The sequence below is a fragment of the Syngnathus typhle genome, linkage group LG19 (assembly GCF_033458585.1).
Source record: "Syngnathus typhle isolate RoL2023-S1 ecotype Sweden linkage group LG19, RoL_Styp_1.0, whole genome shotgun sequence".
Lineage (NCBI taxonomy): Eukaryota > Metazoa > Chordata > Actinopteri > Syngnathiformes > Syngnathidae > Syngnathus > Syngnathus typhle.
The window spans coordinates 2,503,470-2,520,415 of NC_083756.1; the positions used below are offsets into that span (position 1 = coordinate 2,503,470).

At 42.0% G+C, this 16,946-nt stretch overlaps 5 protein-coding genes across 7 annotated transcripts; 2 read left to right on the forward strand and 3 right to left on the reverse strand.

Annotated features, from left to right (window-relative positions):
• Window positions 1-91: 91 nt before the first annotated feature.
• Window positions 92-3,145, reverse strand: nsun6 (NOP2/Sun RNA methyltransferase 6). Of its 2 annotated transcripts, none has more exons than XM_061265434.1 (11): window positions 2,774-2,778; window positions 2,284-2,422; window positions 2,107-2,195; window positions 1,872-1,978; window positions 1,618-1,771; window positions 1,420-1,501; window positions 1,179-1,298; window positions 959-1,103; window positions 742-887; window positions 539-664; window positions 92-463 (listed from the first exon to the last, which is right to left on the reverse strand). In XM_061265434.1, exons 5-11 carry the CDS (start codon window positions 1,767-1,769, stop codon window positions 287-289), a joined length of 948 nt encoding a protein of 315 aa, XP_061121418.1. In that variant the 5' UTR covers window positions 1,770-1,771; window positions 1,872-1,978; window positions 2,107-2,195; window positions 2,284-2,422; window positions 2,774-2,778; the 3' UTR covers window positions 92-286. The 2 variants fall into 2 exon arrangements, with proteins under 2 accessions (XP_061121418.1, XP_061121417.1); XM_061265433.1 differs by having other exon boundaries at window positions 93-463; window positions 2,267-2,422; window positions 2,774-3,145.
• Window positions 3,146-3,181: 36 nt separating this feature from the next.
• On the forward strand, window positions 3,182-6,406 carry LOC133143506 (ADP-ribosylation factor-like protein 5B). The gene is made up of 6 exons (XM_061265439.1): window positions 3,182-3,549; window positions 4,302-4,362; window positions 4,509-4,656; window positions 5,119-5,202; window positions 5,279-5,430; window positions 5,771-6,406. Exons 1-6 carry the CDS (start codon window positions 3,504-3,506, stop codon window positions 5,817-5,819), a joined length of 540 nt encoding a protein of 179 aa, XP_061121423.1. The 5' UTR covers window positions 3,182-3,503; the 3' UTR covers window positions 5,820-6,406.
• A 174-nt stretch (window positions 6,407-6,580) lies between these two features.
• On the reverse strand, window positions 6,581-10,872 carry maf1b (MAF1 homolog, negative regulator of RNA polymerase III b). The gene is made up of 8 exons (XM_061265437.1): window positions 10,337-10,872; window positions 9,805-9,893; window positions 8,150-8,281; window positions 7,912-8,074; window positions 7,719-7,840; window positions 7,263-7,382; window positions 7,087-7,194; window positions 6,581-7,020 (listed from the first exon to the last, which is right to left on the reverse strand). The coding sequence occupies exons 2-8, from the start codon at window positions 9,885-9,887 to the stop codon at window positions 6,996-6,998; spliced, it is 753 nt and encodes a 250-aa protein (XP_061121421.1). The 5' UTR covers window positions 9,888-9,893; window positions 10,337-10,872; the 3' UTR covers window positions 6,581-6,995.
• A 236-nt stretch (window positions 10,873-11,108) lies between these two features.
• zfand1 (zinc finger, AN1-type domain 1) lies at window positions 11,109-13,657 on the reverse strand. Of its 2 annotated transcripts, none has more exons than XM_061265436.1 (8): window positions 13,243-13,657; window positions 12,986-13,028; window positions 12,825-12,864; window positions 12,598-12,725; window positions 12,414-12,505; window positions 11,791-11,909; window positions 11,560-11,715; window positions 11,109-11,486 (listed from the first exon to the last, which is right to left on the reverse strand). In XM_061265436.1, exons 1-8 carry the CDS (start codon window positions 13,295-13,297, stop codon window positions 11,313-11,315), a joined length of 807 nt encoding a protein of 268 aa, XP_061121420.1. In that variant the 5' UTR covers window positions 13,298-13,657; the 3' UTR covers window positions 11,109-11,312. The 2 variants fall into 2 exon arrangements, with proteins under 2 accessions (XP_061121420.1, XP_061121419.1); XM_061265435.1 differs by having other exon boundaries at window positions 11,109-11,489; window positions 13,243-13,426.
• A 108-nt stretch (window positions 13,658-13,765) lies between these two features.
• chmp4c (charged multivesicular body protein 4C) lies at window positions 13,766-16,174 on the forward strand. Its single transcript, XM_061265438.1, has 5 exons — window positions 13,766-14,136; window positions 14,672-14,849; window positions 14,932-15,040; window positions 15,122-15,257; window positions 15,761-16,174. Exons 1-5 carry the CDS (start codon window positions 13,908-13,910, stop codon window positions 15,820-15,822), a joined length of 714 nt encoding a protein of 237 aa, XP_061121422.1. The 5' UTR covers window positions 13,766-13,907; the 3' UTR covers window positions 15,823-16,174.
• Window positions 16,175-16,946: the final 772 nt, after the last annotated feature.

Genomic DNA, 16,946 nt, shown 5'->3' on the forward strand with positions numbered 1-16,946 from the left:
TTATCCCAACATTGACTGCTAAAAGACATTGAACAGGCCAATGGCTCCAGTGGGACTTTGTTGACATGACACAGCAATTATTATCATGGAAAGATTTTTCTTTTAATTATTATACATTGTTTTTTCAACATCAACAGTAGATAATCATATAAAAAAATTCTTTAGTGTACAATGACTATTGCATAGTGACATCGCCACCTACTGGCCTGACATGCGTACTACAGCTTTTTCAGTCCTTTTGCATCCAAGTGTCTTTTTGTTCCCAAGTATCCTCGCAGGGAGCTTGTCAGTTTTTCTGGAATTTGGCGATAAAGAATCCGATGGTGTCCCCGTCTGCCCTTTTGGCAAGGGGCGTCGTGGCGGCAGCCTCCCAGCTCAACTCTGGTCGGAACCTCTGGAGGAGGCCGAGCTGCTCCGGGGTCAGCCCAGCGCCCGGCATGCCATCACCACCCACACGAGGCTCCTGGAGAGGCGAGCCGATGAAATGAGTGTATGAGGTGGGAAACAATAGCCAAGATGCTGACATTGGTCTTCGTACCTGAGGCTGCAGCGTGAGTCTGGGGAAGGTGCGAAGGGCCCAGGCCACCTGCTCCTCGTTCTCTGCCAGTGTCACTGTGCATGTGCTGTACACCAGAACGCCACCACGCTTCAATGCGTGCACCGCCTGCAGGTACAAATCAAACAGCAAGTGTCTCTACTGTCATCTAGTGGCGAAAAGTAAAGCATACTGTTTGTACGTACAGCATGGAAGAGGCTTCTTTGCAGGGGTGGGTAGGAGCAAACTTCCTTCAGACTCCAGGTGCTCATCATGTTTGGCCTCTGGCCGAGCCCACTGCAGGGCGCGTCCAAGAGCACCCGGTCGAAGCTCTCAGAAGCGAAGGGTGGCCCTGGAGAACAGGCGAGAACTTTACGATTCATTCAGAGATTTGTGCCACTGGGCTGCAGAAGTAAATATCACCTTCTTGGTCGCCGATGATGTCATCGCATACGACTTTGGTGCTGTTGAAGCAAAATGCCTTCACGCTACTCAATTGCAACCTTTCAGCATTCTGGCGAATCAGCTCAATCTTGTTTCTGATCCTGTCCAAGGCCACCACTTCGCCCTGACGACAATTTTTTGTGCACAGTTGAGTAAATGTGAGAGACAGAAGAAGTAGTTATGTTGTTTTGCAGTGTACCCGATCCTTCATGAGGGCTGCGATGTGACACGTCTTCCCCCCCGGGGCGGCGCACATGTCCAGGACGCGCTCTCCGGGTTGAGGACCCAGAACGTGGCCCACCACCACAGATGGAAGGTTCTGGCGTAAACAATACTTTTATGACCATACTGCTCTCCAAAGTCTAAAACCTCCAAAAGGAGACCCCCAAAATAGCCAAAGAAAACCAAAAATCTGGACTTGTGACAGTTCATCATTTTACCTGTAAGAAGGCCAGACGAGGTAAGACTCCATCAAAGGAGGGAGTCCAGTAAAGGGGTTCCGTCATACGCACGCCGACGCCCCTGGCGAGACATGCAACTCAAAACTATGAATTTTGTATGTCATGTGAACATATTTTCCTTTTGCATTTTGTAACGTTACGAATGTCTTAATGTTAGTTAACAACACTTTGAGCTACCTGATGGTTTCTCCCGTGCCGAAAATGTCGGCGCGGTCCTTTTCGGCCACACCGTTGCCCACAAATGTTCTCTTGCCGTGAAAGCCGAATGCTCCTCGGGTGCACTTTCCCTCCACGTCGGAGAATACCGACACAGTGTCCCCGGACTTCATGTCTGCAACACAAGCATGGCTGCACTCACAGTTTTTCAGCACTCTAAATTGTCTGTCCCAAGGTTTGAATGATGAAAAACGCTTAAAATAAATGTTTTTTACATTTTGGACAGGCAAGTATTCCGGGTGCAAAGACGTGGGCGCCCCTGAGCACAGCGTTGCCGCATTGCACACCTGCCACCACCTCGGAGCTGAGCTGCTGCACACATCTGCAGAAGACAAAAACAAAAGAAAATTGTCACGCTAAAAATGCTATTTTTTAAAAATATCTCCAAAAGTTATTTTTCAAGAAGATTTTTGAGAAAATGCTCCTCAGGTTTGCACGGCAATTTTGTACCTCGGTCCGACCACAGGGATCAGAAGCACATCCGGAACGCTGGGATGAGTGTCGATCTCAAGCTCCTCACCCTCAGATGCACACGTTTGCTACATCAACAAACGTAAACACGACAACTCAGAGATAAACATTTCCCCCCCTTTCTTTTCTTTCATCTCACCTTCTTGAGCTCCTCACCCAGTTTTCGTCTAATGTCTTCCAGGGACGCCAGGTGGACGCTGGCCCGGACGCAAGTGTATGACGGGGGATGCGACAGGCAGGTGAGAAGCGTCTGAAAGTGGCGCTCGGCTTCCTGATGGCCGATGGACGCCAACAACTTGCAACAAACGAGTTAAATTTCCTGGTTGGTGTGCAAGCATGAACTGCTGTTGTTGTTCTTTTGTTCTTTGAAGTTATACATTACAAAACAGCATGTAAGACACCTGAAGGTCAACAACACTTCGTTTGGCAGCTTATTACTGTAGTAGTAGTAGTTAGGCATTACAGCTATGTGAAGCATATCAGATAAATACTGGGTCTAAATTCCATTTGCATTTCTTGAAAGTAATTAGGACGAATTATCTCAAAATTCTTCCGTTTAGGGTCACGTTGAAACTATACTGTAGCGGGATAATGATTTTTTTCCACTGCCATGACAACAAATGTGCAGATTTAATCAAAAACATACCTCTTTGTTTAGGAAACCTTCTTTCAAGTAATCGACGACCTCCGGCCTCAGAGAAATTTTCGGAAAAACCAACATTGTGTCTGTTTTTGTTGCGATTTTATAGTGAGCCATGACACATGCCACTCTAATGTGTTAATTGTCCACTTTTCTCGCAGCAAGGTACCGCCACAACATTTCGGTATGTGAATCGCCGGTGTTTCCACTTCCGTATACGTCACCGCGAACGCTCACGCAAATAGCACTAAACTGTTTTTTCTTCTGTTTTTAAAATGTGTAGATTATAAAATCCATAGTTTTATAGAATGATGTGATTAGTGAGCGAGCGTTTATTGTATTTTTTTAAGGTTAAAAACCATGAACGCGTCGTGGCGTGATGACGTCAGCAATAATTCGTTCAATATGTATAGCTCCTTTCCTCTCGAGCAGGCCCAGTTGACGGCAAGGGCTGCTGGGTTTACGGTGCCGAACACACCGCACATACGGCAACTCTATGCGGCTCTCTTAACACAGACTACGAAACTCCGAGTCGTCTTTCGCTACCCCCGGCCACATTTGTAGATGTCTCCGGGAGCGAATGGAGTCCTTGTCGGAGCAACAGTCGCCGTGAGTTTGCAGCTTAGCTCAGCCTAGCCGCCGTGTGTGGGGACTTGCAGTTCAGTACCGACCGACGGATGTTAGGAACAAAGAACGGACGTACGAACGGACATTGGCATCCTTTTTATTTTAAACAATGGGACTCATATTCGCTAAACTGTGGAGCTTCTTCTGTAATCAAGGTGCGTAAAGAGTTAATTATTTTGGCCGCAAGAAAATAGAATAAAACTACTCCGACCAGTTTAATCGTTTTCGACGAGTACAGTTGACTTTGTAACACGGTGTTTTCTATAAACTCTTCGCCATTTTATTGTCTGAGTGGTTATTAAATGTGATTTGCATTCAAACGAAAGAGAGTTAGGAAAAAAAACATACTTGTCTTTTTTGGGTTAATTTTGTTTGTTTGGATGAACGGTCGATTGATTTGCACTGTCTGGACAGCACCTTGTTTGACGTCACGATGGGTTGACCTTTGCTAGTGAAAAATGTTTACATATAAGAGTACTTCATTTCACCCCAAAAAATATGTTTTTTTTGTTTGAAATTTTCTTTTTATTTGAGAAGATAAAAACGTTTTTCTTCTGTGAAAATGTGACATTTGGAAATAGCCTAAACAAATCCATCACTCGAAACGTAATGTTAGTGGTTGAAAATGTTTTGAAATAGACTTTTTTTTGTTTTGTTTTTAAATCACTCAAATCTGGTATTTGAACAAAGTCGTGGAGACTTTTTTTTATTTAACCTCTGCGCATGTTGGCAGCATTTTTACAAAGCCGCAGGAAGTCATCGACATGACTCTTGTTAGAATTGGAAGCCTCTAATCAGGCTTCCTTCCTGGATGAGCTGAGAGCACAATGACTCCTGAGTCCTGACTTCCCTAGATGACTGCGACTACCACAAAAATGACGGAAATGTGGCCCATTTTTTTTGACAGAACACAAGGTGATCATCGTTGGCCTGGACAACGCTGGCAAGACCACCATACTCTACCAGTTGTGAGGCACTTTATTATTAATTTTTAATGATTTTATGGCTTAGGTTCCTTATTCTGCCAGTTTAGTGTCTACTTTTAATAATAAAAAAAAAAAGAATTGTGAAGTACTAAGCGGGAAATGTACCTAATAAAGTGTCTTTTCACAAGTCTGATGAATGAGGTGGTCCACACGTCGCCCACCATCGGCAGCAACGTGGAAGAGATCGTGGTGAAGAACACGCACTTCCTCATGTGGGACATTGGCGGACAAGAGTCGCTAAGATCCTCCTGGAACACGTACTACGCCAACACCGAGGTACACACACTCGCAGATGTGTGAATGGGAGCAGATGGTGTGTTTGTTCACCGAGCACACAGCAGCTGGGGGGCCGCTCTGGTTCAAAGGTTAAGCGTTGACAAAGACATCCCCTCCCTCTCCCCGGAAAGTGGAAAGTCTGCCCTTCATGTGTCGTATTAGCAGTATTTTTAATGAGTTATTAAATAAATACCATGATGTAAAATCTTAGTTTCGGAACAGTAGTTAAATTTCCTAACTTATTATTGTAGCCTCATGAAATAAATAAAAAATAAAAAACAATGTGACGTAGCTGAAAGAAGCATAAATGCTGAGAAAATCTTGTGGTCGCTTTGGCAACGCATCGCATGCTATTCCATCAATTTAAAGGCTGCTGTTGCCGGGCGTGCTGTGGAGCCTTGGCCGTCTTTTATTCCTTGTCTTTCTTTTTTTGGGGCTCAGTCGTAGTGGTTCTTTGTGCAGTTTGTCATCCTGGTGGTGGACAGCACCGACCGAGAGCGTCTGGTAATCACCAAAGAGGAACTTTACAGAATGTTGGCTCATGAGGTAAGGGGGGGGGGGGGGGCTACCTTGCTCTTGGCTTTCTGTCTCCAAGCGGCCGATCGTGACTCCTCTCTTGCAGGACCTGCGCAAAGCAGCTGTGCTGATCTTTGCCAACAAGCAGGACATGAAGGACTGCATGTCAGCGGCCGAGATCTCAAAGTACATGACGCTGAGCGCCATTAAAGATCACCCGTGGCACATCCAGTCCTGCTGCGGTCTCACGGGGGAAGGGTACGCCCACACATGAAAAAAATACTGGAGCTCACACGGAAAGTGATGAAAACGAATATTCGCTTTTGAGAACATATTCCCTCCATGACTTTTTGTTGTTGTAAAACAAACAAATGATCAGTTCATCCTCACGTTCTGCAGGAGCCTGATATTGAATCAGGTGTGTTTAACTAGGGAAACTTGGAAAACATGTAGGGATTCAGCCCCCTAGGACTGGAGTTTGAGACCCCTGTTTTAAAACAACAAAAAAAAGCTTTTTCCTCTCGGTGTATTTTGATTTCACAAGAAGGTATTACTTTAACAACAACTTATCTTACAAAACCATTCTTTTTGGTTCCAGTTTGTGTCAAGGTCTGGAGTGGATGACATCACGGGCTGGACTCAGATAGCAGCCCCTCCCGTTTCTGAAATCTTTCATGGAACTTGGAAGTAACCCCTCCCACAAGAGGTTTCTCTCATTTCCTTCCATTTTTTTCTTCTTTTTTTCTTTGGAACGAACACATACGCATTTGGGCCGGAAATGAGATGCAGCCACAACATTCAGGGACGTAAGCGAATGTAGGCTGTGGTTTAACAAAAAAACAAAACTCACACACACCCACGTTCGTTGTTGCGTCTACATAAGCTACGACATGGTTGGTGGGTTTAGCTCCATGAGCAAAAGTGTGCTTGGTTATTTTTTTCTTTTGGACAAAGAGAAGTGGTTACTTTTTTTAAGGACAGTATTTTAAATTTCACTATTTAATGTCATTGTCTTGGAGTATTTCAGCGAGGAAGGTCGCTTTTTTTTTTTTTTTCCCTCCCCCCCCTAGACGGGAATGGTGCTCTTGTGTATTTTTGCAAGTCGGCGATGTGCACTTTTGTAGTAAGAATGAAGTAAGGGTGGTGGCAGTATTTGAGCCATGTGAGTCAACAGCATTAAGACATCTTTGTAAAGTGCGTTACATTTATGACAAGATTAAATATTTTTCAGCCATGGGAGGTTTTTTTTTTTTCTAACTTGAGTTTGAACATTAATTTAAGACCTTAGTTAGAAACCTTAACTCTAATTTAAAACTTCCCACTTGAAACTTCAAGCATAGATTAAAACCCAAATTTAAAACCCTAACTTTAAATTGTGAGCCATGTGTTGAACCAAACAAAAGCAAAATGACACTCATAAAAAAGGTGTTTATTCACATCAGTAATATATTAGAACACAGAAAAGTAAGCACAGATACAGTCATTATGTAGCTTAGTTTCACTCTATACACAAGTGCATGGAAATCAGGTGCACACAAATATAGAAAAAAAAAGGAATATTTAGGACACACAAAAAAGAACATCTGACGGAAAAGCTGCGGTAAAACGCGCTTCGTTAATCTAAGCGGAGAGAAACGTTCATACTTCAAAACAGTAACACAAGTTCCAGCCCAGGAAACTGCCTCCTTTTTGTTGTTGACTTTCTTTGCAATTTACCTCGTCTCAACATTTGTTAGAAAAAAACTCTTAACATGCATATAATCCTAGAAAAGCGTGAGAACTGCTTTGCGTGAAAAACACAACGATAACTGGACAGTGAAGACTCACGCGCACACGACTCTGGGACACCTGTAAAAAAAAAAAAAAAAACATTGCATTGTTGTCACATTGGCACAAATTCTAGTTAGCTCTCACCTGTCCTCTGTGAAGCCCTCCAGCTCCTCCTCTTCGTCGTCCTGGTCGTCCAGCTCCATGTCCAACTCGTCGTTGTCCAGGCCGTCACCACCATAGCCGCTAAGGACACTAAAAGGGGCGGCAAAGGTGAGTTGGCTGGTGGTGTGGGGGAGGTCAAAACCAAAAACCGCTCTTACCTGACGTAGCGGCACGTGAGGAAAACTATCCTCTTGAGCTTTTTGTTGTAGAAGAAGTAGTTGAAGGACCACAGGCTGCCCTCCTCCCCGAAAGGATCAGAATCCAGATCAGGATTGTAGCTGGGGGTGGGGGAGGAAAAAGTCAGTACTGTTGAGGATGGCCACCAGAGAGAGACATTTAGCCACACTCAAACTGCCTGGTTGGATTGGCCGCTTCATAAATTATTGACAATTAGATGAAAATCTCGTAAGAAAACGTTATTGGAGTGTCACAAAAACAAAATCTGGTCTAAAACTGATTTGAAATTTAAGTAAAACAATGTTATAGCTAGTTGCCTGCAAATCCCAAGACACAGAAACAACAATTCTAACTTAGGGACAGTTTTAAGTCTGCCATTAATGTATCATGCATATTTTTGGGGTTGTCAAAATAATATCAGGGACTGCATGGATTACCTGTAGATGTCGCAGGCTGGCAGGTTGATCTCTTGGTCGATGGCACTCCACAGCTCAGGTCCCAGAGAGTTAAATCCTTCCCCGACAGCAGAGAACAAGCTGCTGTTGACAGCGTTGGCCACCTGACCGCCACGAAATTTTTGTTAGGTTTCGGCTTTTAAAATAAAATAAATTCAATTGAACGTGTACTAACCCAGTTGAGACTTGGCTCCCTGCTGAACTCATGCGCCCGCGCCGCACTGAAGTCATAGTCCGGCCTGAAGGACTCGTTAAGCGTGGTGATAAGGTAGAAGATAGTCTTCCTGCAGCACTTGTCACTCAGAGGGTTCTCCGCGTCCTCGGCGCTCTTAGCCAGCCTAAAGGGAGAAGATGTTTTTTTATCGCGGAATGCAAGGCGATTGATTTTTGGGGGTAGGGCGACGGCGACTGACAGATCGGGACTGGCGGCGCTGGCAGACTGCGGCGGGGACAGAGCCTCCAGGACGTGCGGCTGGCCTTCCTGGCAAAACTGCTTGAACATATGCTTATCGTCGCCTGCCATCTTGCATGAGTAGCTCTCGATCCTGTTGGCAGACAAAAGCAATGATTAAAGAAAAAGACAAAACATGTAAAGCGAGTCAAGTCACTCAAGCGAGAATGTAACACTAAAGAACACAGCTGTGGAAAAGATTTTAAAACATAACCAATTTTTTTTAATCGATGCTAGTATTCAGATAAAAAAGAAAAGCTAAAACAAACTCGTCGCTTTTTATGCTGCTTCTTATACTGTCAAATTCGATTGTAAGGTGTTCCTAATGATGCGGCATGCACATTTTGACACAAGTGACTTTCATCTTTGAATACTTGAGGCAAACTCATAACACCTACAAAAAGTGGAAGTGTTTTTGCTGTTCAAACAAGATTAGCTGCTCATCTCCACCGCCAAAGCTTATCTCTGAAAGTCATGTGACAAGACCAAGTTGCTGCACTTTTATTTCTTCGTGTCAGATGGTGGTGTAATGTGATGCGTTGGAACAGACTGCTTGTTATGCAAGATCGAGCTTGCTCAAGGCAACACTGTTGACTATTGTAGAGACAGAGCTGACCCTTTCCTCCCCTCGCACACAAATAGCTGATGTCAACAAACAACTTTGACACACCCAACAAATGACAACAATTTGACACACGAAAGTCCACAAGTGAGACACACGAAAGCTCCACAAGTGTAACACTCCAAAACAACGTACTTTGTGTTGTTTTGCATAAATATATAAGAACGGCTGTAAAACCTATGAGGTAAAAAATAAAAAAAATACTTTTAAGAAAAACAGCACGTTAGAAATACACCACTCTAAAAAGATGTTTGTGCACTTATTTCCAAGTGGGCATTCTGTCACTGCCTGATGCTGCTAAACTAATCTAAGCGGCCTAAAAGTCAGCAAGCTTTTACTTAACCGTACAAAACTGTTTGTCGTTGCCTACATTGTGTGTGTACACGTCTAACACGTAACAGACTTCAAAATAGCCAGTGTGTTAGGTGCGTTCCAGTTGCACTGTGGTCGGTACCAGGCTGCATGTAAACGCATTACACAGCACGTGTAATTGTAACTGCGGGCCCGTTATGTTCTTACATAAGGTAATACACTTGAAGCTGGAAACACACACCGGTGGTTAGGCATTAACTTTCCGAGTCGTGCTCCAAGATATGATTAAGTAACAACACAGATCATCTTGGTCTACTGCCCCCCATGCGAGGTCACAAAATTCTCATTTCCAGAGAATATCAAGTCAGGTTTAGAGATTAATTAGTAATATTTTACATCTCAGAAAAATATTTAACGCTCTGTTTAGCATAGTCAATAAACCTAAGCAATTTAATGGTAAACTAGTAGATTGCTACTTATTGAATCAATTATTTTATTGAATGTCAAGATTTATTAAATACCGAAAATATTTTTTTTATTGATCATCACTTGTTTAAAAATAGAATCTTAATTTTGCATACCGATAAAATATATAGAGCACCTTTTTGAAGGGCTTGAAAATATTTCTTTAATCTACATTTCTTGAGTAAATATTAATAACAGTAATAATAACCAACTCCCACCTGCCAAGGATACGAGACTCTCCTGTTTCAGCACACAGCCGTGAGCTGAGTGCTTCAAAACTCGAGTTTTCCAGCAACTTCATCGCCTTCTATGGGGGATACACATACAAACAGTGCTTTGAATACAATGTATAACACATTCAATGCCAAAAAACAAATTGATAAATAAACGTAGTAAAATAACATGCAATTAAATAAAAAATAAATAAAAACACAATTAAAAATAGCACATAGCGAGTTATTTTGGCTGAATGTTAAAAAAGGAAGAAAAGAATAGATGCCAATACAAAAAATAACGATGTAACTTTAGCAGTGCCTTGACTCACAATATAATCCAATGTTTTGTTTAAAAAAAGTAGGCGTTTGACAGCTTTGTTTATGTGGAGAAAAACATGAGCAAGAGTGAGCGCACCGCCATCTTGAGGACATCTTTGACAACGACCGCCATTTTCTGCCAGCCCCTCCCCCACATTGTCCCCAATCGTCTTCCTGCTTCTATTTATCAACACAGTTCCACCTCAAAATCACTTACCAAGTCGATATTCCTCGACGCGAAAGCCAAGTAGATGTTCCAAAAAAGTCGCTTGTCTCAGTCTGCAGTCTTCTCGGCTCTTTTTTTATTCTTATTTTTGCTGGAGTTCGCCGCTCCGGTCACCTCCAAGCTTCGTTTTCCTTGTGTTGTTGTCCGTTTACAACCGAGGAATTAGTGCGCGTTCAAGAATCTGTTACAAGCACTCGGTCGAGAATGCGCCGCTCTGAGGCACTTTCGGTTTATAGAAAAACTACTCTTTCCGATTAAATGCGATGAGATTAAATCGAGTGACTGTTTGCGCCCGTCGGGGTCCGTCTGCAGCTGCATCACTTTCGACCTAATAGCACAAAAAAAAAAACACGGTTTTTTTTCGCGGTGGATCAAGTCGCCGTTGTCCAAGCGACCGATCAGTTGAACAATGAAAGCGTGAGCAAGCCTTTAGAATCCGGACAAATTATTGAGAAACGTCGACAAAATCCGCTGCGTCTTTCCGTTTCCGAACACAACAATCGTCTGTCTGATGGAGACAAGCCCCCTTTTCATGTATATAAATCTGACTGACGTCGCATTTGAAATGCGATTGGCTGTCTTGTGTGTCAATCAAGCAAGGGTGCACGCAATTGGTCAGGATTTCCTCGTGATTTGGCCGCGGGCTGCCGTCAATCGTACGCGAGTTCTTGTGATTGGTCAGAAATCTCTTCAGTATCCAGTCCTGTTTTTGTGAAAAAGGAAATAGCATAACAATAAAGGTATTGTAAAAAGTGACCACAAAAACAAGTTATAAAATTTACTTGCTGGTAAAACACTGCAAATATTCCATTTGTGTGACTAATAAAGTTTTGCTTTCTAATTGATAAACAGCTCTCCCCCAATAGATAACAATACTCCCCTGATAGCCCTACTCATAATAAGGTACCCAAGAGCAACAAATGTGCACACATTCTTTGTGAAACTTGCGTTTTATCAAGTCATTCACTCATTTCAATTTAACATAGTTTGAAACATCCTCCACGCCAGTGCTCTTGTTGTCCAGGTACTCAAGGATCACGTTCCCCCCGTTGTGCAGCGGGTCTTCCGGACTGCTCAGCAGCGTGTGCAGGCTGTCGTCCATACGGAGACACTTCCCCGTTTCGGGATGGCAGAGGCGCAACTTCTGGGGGAGATATAAAAAAATAAAAAAAAGGTAACCCAAGACATACTTAAGCCAATAGGCGTGTTGTTACCTGAGCTACGAGCACGTTATTGTTGTTCTTGAGGGAAGCGAGTGAGGCGGCGTAATCCACCACCTTCCCCACGCTCCATTTGGAGCAGAAGAACATCGGCTGACTGGCTGCCTGATAGCCTTTCGGAAGATACACTTGAAAGTAGATTCGTTCGGTCTGAAAGAAAGCGTGGAGCAGAATATGATCAGGAAACTAGTCAACAGTGATTATAAACTTAGTTCTCAAAACTACCTGTGGTAAACTCTTGTCTCCTGCTGCATGGAGCTTGAGTTTCATCAAAGCTACCTTGGCTGCTGTAGCGCTGTTCTTTGCCCCCTTACGGCCTTTGCTTTTAGAACCATCCTTTGACTCTAAATGGACGAGAGTAGAAATTTATTAGATCACCAAATTACACTATACTATTTCACTGAATTGGTTGAAAAAATATTGACTGACACTTCAAATCAAGACGTTAGCCTCAGAGCATAATTGCCTGAGTCATTTTAAAATGACAAAAAAAACAACACTAATATGCTCCCTAGAAATTTTTGTTTAGTTAAATTTGTGTGAATTCTCTATTATCAAGCTCTTGTTAATCAGCGAAGATTGACTCAAGGCAATTGTATTCTTCTTGTTTATTGAGTGTGCCGTCCTCCGCACCTTGTTTTCCAATGGCAAAATCAATATTTCTATACATTAAAAAAAAAAGAAATTCTAGTGCCAAATGTGTGCTATGCTAGGTTGGCAAACTGCGTGTGCTTTGCTAGGTTGGCAAATTGTGTGTAATGCACACACACTTTGTACAATGCTGACCCCTTGTGGGCAGAAAATGAACAGCAGAAACATTTCATTCATTATTAATTTTAAGAACTGACCCAGAATTCTTTGCACCAGCTCCTTGGTGGCTGCCATGCGTGGCTTTTGCACCTCCAGCTTCTCACACTTATGATCATCTTGATGACGATGGCTGCGTGCAGTGGACAAAAAGAGACGTCGCGGAATCTTAATCACTAAACTGAACACAGGGAGTAAAAATCTGGCTTCATAGTGTAAACCTACGCCAAACAGAAGTGTTTCTGACACTGCGGACAGACAACAGGAAGGAGTTCTTTCCCCTTGCAGTCCTCAACGGAGCACGGATAACTTGAGCTGCCGCCCGCAGTTTGGGGTTCTCTTCTCGCGGGCTCCTGAGAGTTCAAAATTTCAAGAATTTTCATGGTAAAATACGGATGTGCGCAACAGGAAAGCTGTTTTTTAATTTTCCTACACTATTAAGTGCCGCTTACCTGAGAACATGAGTGAGCCTCTCTGCTTCTGTGTTCAAGACTGCAAAGATAAATTCGTTGCAATATACACCATTATGTAAAACATTGTGGGGTGGAAGGTATTAAGAAAAAAATTACTTCTTATCGGTCATTGGAAATAATGTCCCTTAAGGTTTACTTACCAGTAGACTCCATTGCAGGAATCACAAACAAATGGAAGGAAATCTAAATGAACGAAAGTAACAGTTAGTTGACTATTAAAACCTACTTAAAGCGTTTAGTATATTTAGATAATCTGAGTCTAGTTGTGATTAAAATGAGTGCAGAATCATGCTAGCAATACTGAGCTATGACGGGTATTTTGTTAAATACCGATAATATTAACATCACCCAAATTGATTGGTTTTTCTTTTAGCAAAAGAGCGAAAACGTTCAAGACCTTGTTGGTGACAAGAATCTATTTGACAGTGCTTTCCGATGTCTAACTCTGCCATTAGCTTAGCAGTGAGCTTCTTCAACAAGAATGTCAACAAAGATTTGACCCCGGAATTGAAATTTAACTGAAAACACGAAAGTGAAGTTTTACAACAATTTTCTCACAATTTAGAAGTGTATTTTATTAAGGATAATCACGAATCACTCCTTTGATAATAATTAAAGAATACAGTTAAATATATATTTGAATAAATAAATCTTGTTTGTGGATTACCCCGGAAGTGAAATTCGATGTCGCACATTTTTGGATTATAGTTAAACAGTAATTTAATTATTGCTCCAGTTGATCGTCTATCGACAAACCTTCCTTCGAATACCGCACCATAATAGCTAGGAGTATATTTGAATAAAAAAAAATCAAAATATTCAGTCGAACGTTTCCCCCGTCACGCCGTTGGGTGGAAGCGTTTCGATGATGTCACGCAGGTGAAAAGGATCAGGTGTGGCAAAAGTTGAATCGTCAACCACAAAAGCTCGTCGAGCCAGAAAAACAGCTCGGCGTCCACTCACACACCCCGTGGAAACACCTGACAATCATAACAGCTCGGCGTCCGCATACCTCCACCGAGCGCTGCTTTTTACCCACCGTCGGAGGTACTCCCAGCCAAAATGAGTAAAATCACGAAATTCTTTAAAGGGAGTTCGAGCTCCGGCTCGTCGTCGTCCGGGGGTAGGTCCAAACACCATCACCGGTCCAAGGGGGGACCCTCTGCCGGGGAGGCCATCCACAAGCTCCGGGAGACCGAGGATATGTTGAGCAAGAAACAGGATTACCTGGAAAAAAGAATAGAGCAGGAAGTAATGGTAGCCAAAAAGCACGGCACAAGAAATAAGAGAGGTACGTATGTTTCGATGTTCATCACCAACAAAAAGGGTCTAAAAAGTTAGTTTACAAGATAGTCACGTCGTGTATTAGGCGTCGTCTTAAAATGCCCAAACCTGATGTGAAGTGTTATGACAGTCGCCATTTTAGGAAGAGCTACAGGTGCATCTTCCTGGAAAACAAGAGACATCTAACTTTGGGGCAAATGTCCACTTTTTGGCCAAAAATGTGACGCTAAGTTCTTACAAATCATTTTGTTAGTATTAAAAATGCATGAATTTAATCATTAATATTTAGTGAATCACATCGAGTAAACGATTAACTGACATTCTGGCACTTTTAGCAGCATCAAAACTGAAATGTTGGCGAAAACACTGAAGAATGTTTAAACCCTCCACGTTAAAAATTTCAATGTACTCTCATAAAAACCTGTCTCACTGCCTGTTGAATCACAGCACACCAGACTAAAAATAGCCTCCCTGTGTCGTCATGGGACTATATCTATTGTGTTGGTCTGCCGCGATGCTAATGCCCACAAACTTTTTCTTAGCTGCCCTGCAGGCCCTGAAAAGGAAGAAGCGCCTGGAGCAGCAGCTGACACAGATCGACGGCACGCTTTCTACCATCGAGTTCCAGCGGGAGGCTCTGGAGAACTCGCACACCAACACAGAGGTGGTGAGAAACATGGGCTACGCTGCCCAGGCCATGAAGAAGGTCCACGAGAGCATGTGAGGAGTACGCCTATGAGTAGATGCACTGAAAACAAATACATGCTACAGTGAACTCCTGTTTACCTCCGTCTTTCCTCAGGGATCTAAACAAGATAGACGATCTAATGGAGGACATCAACGAACAGCAAGATGTGGCTCGTGAGATCAATGAAGCTATCTCCCGACCTTATGGTGACACTTTCGACGAGGTATACTTTTTGCCCTTGCAACTAATACATTTTAAGTATTTTTTTCTCAAAAAACTAACGATAACTATTTATTGCTATTAGGATGAGCTGCTGGCTGAGCTGGAGGAGCTCGAGCAGGAAGACATGGACGAGAACCTGAAGAGCATGGGTGGACTGCCCTCGGTGCCCAGTGCCAGACTGCCCTCGGCTCCATCAGGACGGGTAGCTCACCGCGCAAGTATGTGCAATAATCTTTTATTTTTTTAAATATACACTATGTTGGAAAAGTCTATTTCTGTAAAATTTACTAATTATTTCTGGACAAGTACAATTGCTTTTGTAGCTATTTTTCCCCTTAAACAACAAAATTCTTGTAAGAAAAGTCAAAGTCAGCTTTATTGTCAATCTCTTCACATGTCAAGACACACAAAGAAACCGAAATTACGTTTTCTCCGTCCCACGGTGACGAGACATATTACACGATAGACATACAAGGAATCTAAACAATATGGAACTATTATTTTTTTAATAGAACATTACTTTGATATTACATAAATAGGAGCTTATTCTTGTAAAATTAGTTTCTTTCTCAATTTTTTTCATTGACAAATATGTTAAAGGATTTTCCCTTGAAAAAGTACTAATTGAAATTCCCTCCTCCCCATTTCCTTATTAAAATTCTAAAAACAATGCACATAAAAAAAAAATCTAATTTCCATTTCTGTGTCTTTGTTTTTAAAGCGGCCAGAAGAAGGGCTGATGATGAGGAAGACATGCGCATGCTGGCATCATGGGGATCATAAGCCATTTTTTAAGGGGAGGAGGGAACTAAGCAATGACAGACTTTCATTTTAAATTTCTCAGTGGGTTTGAAGCAATTACCACCATGTTGGGACATCTTCCCCGTGTGTTAATTGAGCAGTTGCCATGCTACATTTAAAGAAATTATTACTGTGCTTCCTGTCACTTTTTTTCTGTTTCATTTTAAAATTTGATCTGAATTCAAATTGGCGCAGAGTAACTTACGCTAAAGGATTTCCAGCACTGAGCATCAAACTACACTACTTGTTCCACAGCTGTAGATAATCTCTTTGCTCTATTGTAAATATTTTTGCTTTTATTTTCAACTATAATAAAAAACATATGATGAACATACTATGACTTGTTTTTCATTTTTTATCCACAAGTCCAAGTTATTTATCTTTTCTAGTACATAATTGTTTATCTAATTGAGATTTTATCACATTCAAATTTGAGTCATAAAGGATACTTGTGGCAGTTACAAATTGTATTTTAGATGGTTGTTTAGAAATAGAAATGTCTTCAGGTTGATTCTTTTTTTTTCTTTTTTAAACACCTTACTACTATACTATACACAGTTGTTTATTTAAAAAAAAAAAAAAGCCTGACTATATATAGTTGATTTTTCTTTGAAACGTATATACATGGTCGTTTTGAAAAAAAAAAGCTTACGAAACATGGTAAGTTTATATATATATATATATATATATATATATATATATATATATATATATATATATATATATATATATATATATATATATATATATATATCCTCTTGGAGCTGTGTGCCCAGCATAGTGTACAGGAACATCTGTGCAGAGTATGGACTGGAAGCCCCAAGGTCAAAGTGGGAAGCACCCCCTAAGGTGGCAGAGAACGGGCGAGCCAAGATCCTGTGGGACTTCCAGATCCAGACTGACAAGATGGTGATGGCGAACCAACCAGACATTGTGGTGGTGGACAAACAGCAGAAGAAGGCCGTTGTAGTGGATGTAGCAATACCGAGCGATGGCAACATCAGGAAAAAAGAACTTGAGAAGCTAGAGAAATACCAGGGCCTCAAAGAAGAGCTTGAGAAGGCCTGGAAAGTGAAGGCCTCGGTGGTGCCAGTGGTCATTGGGGC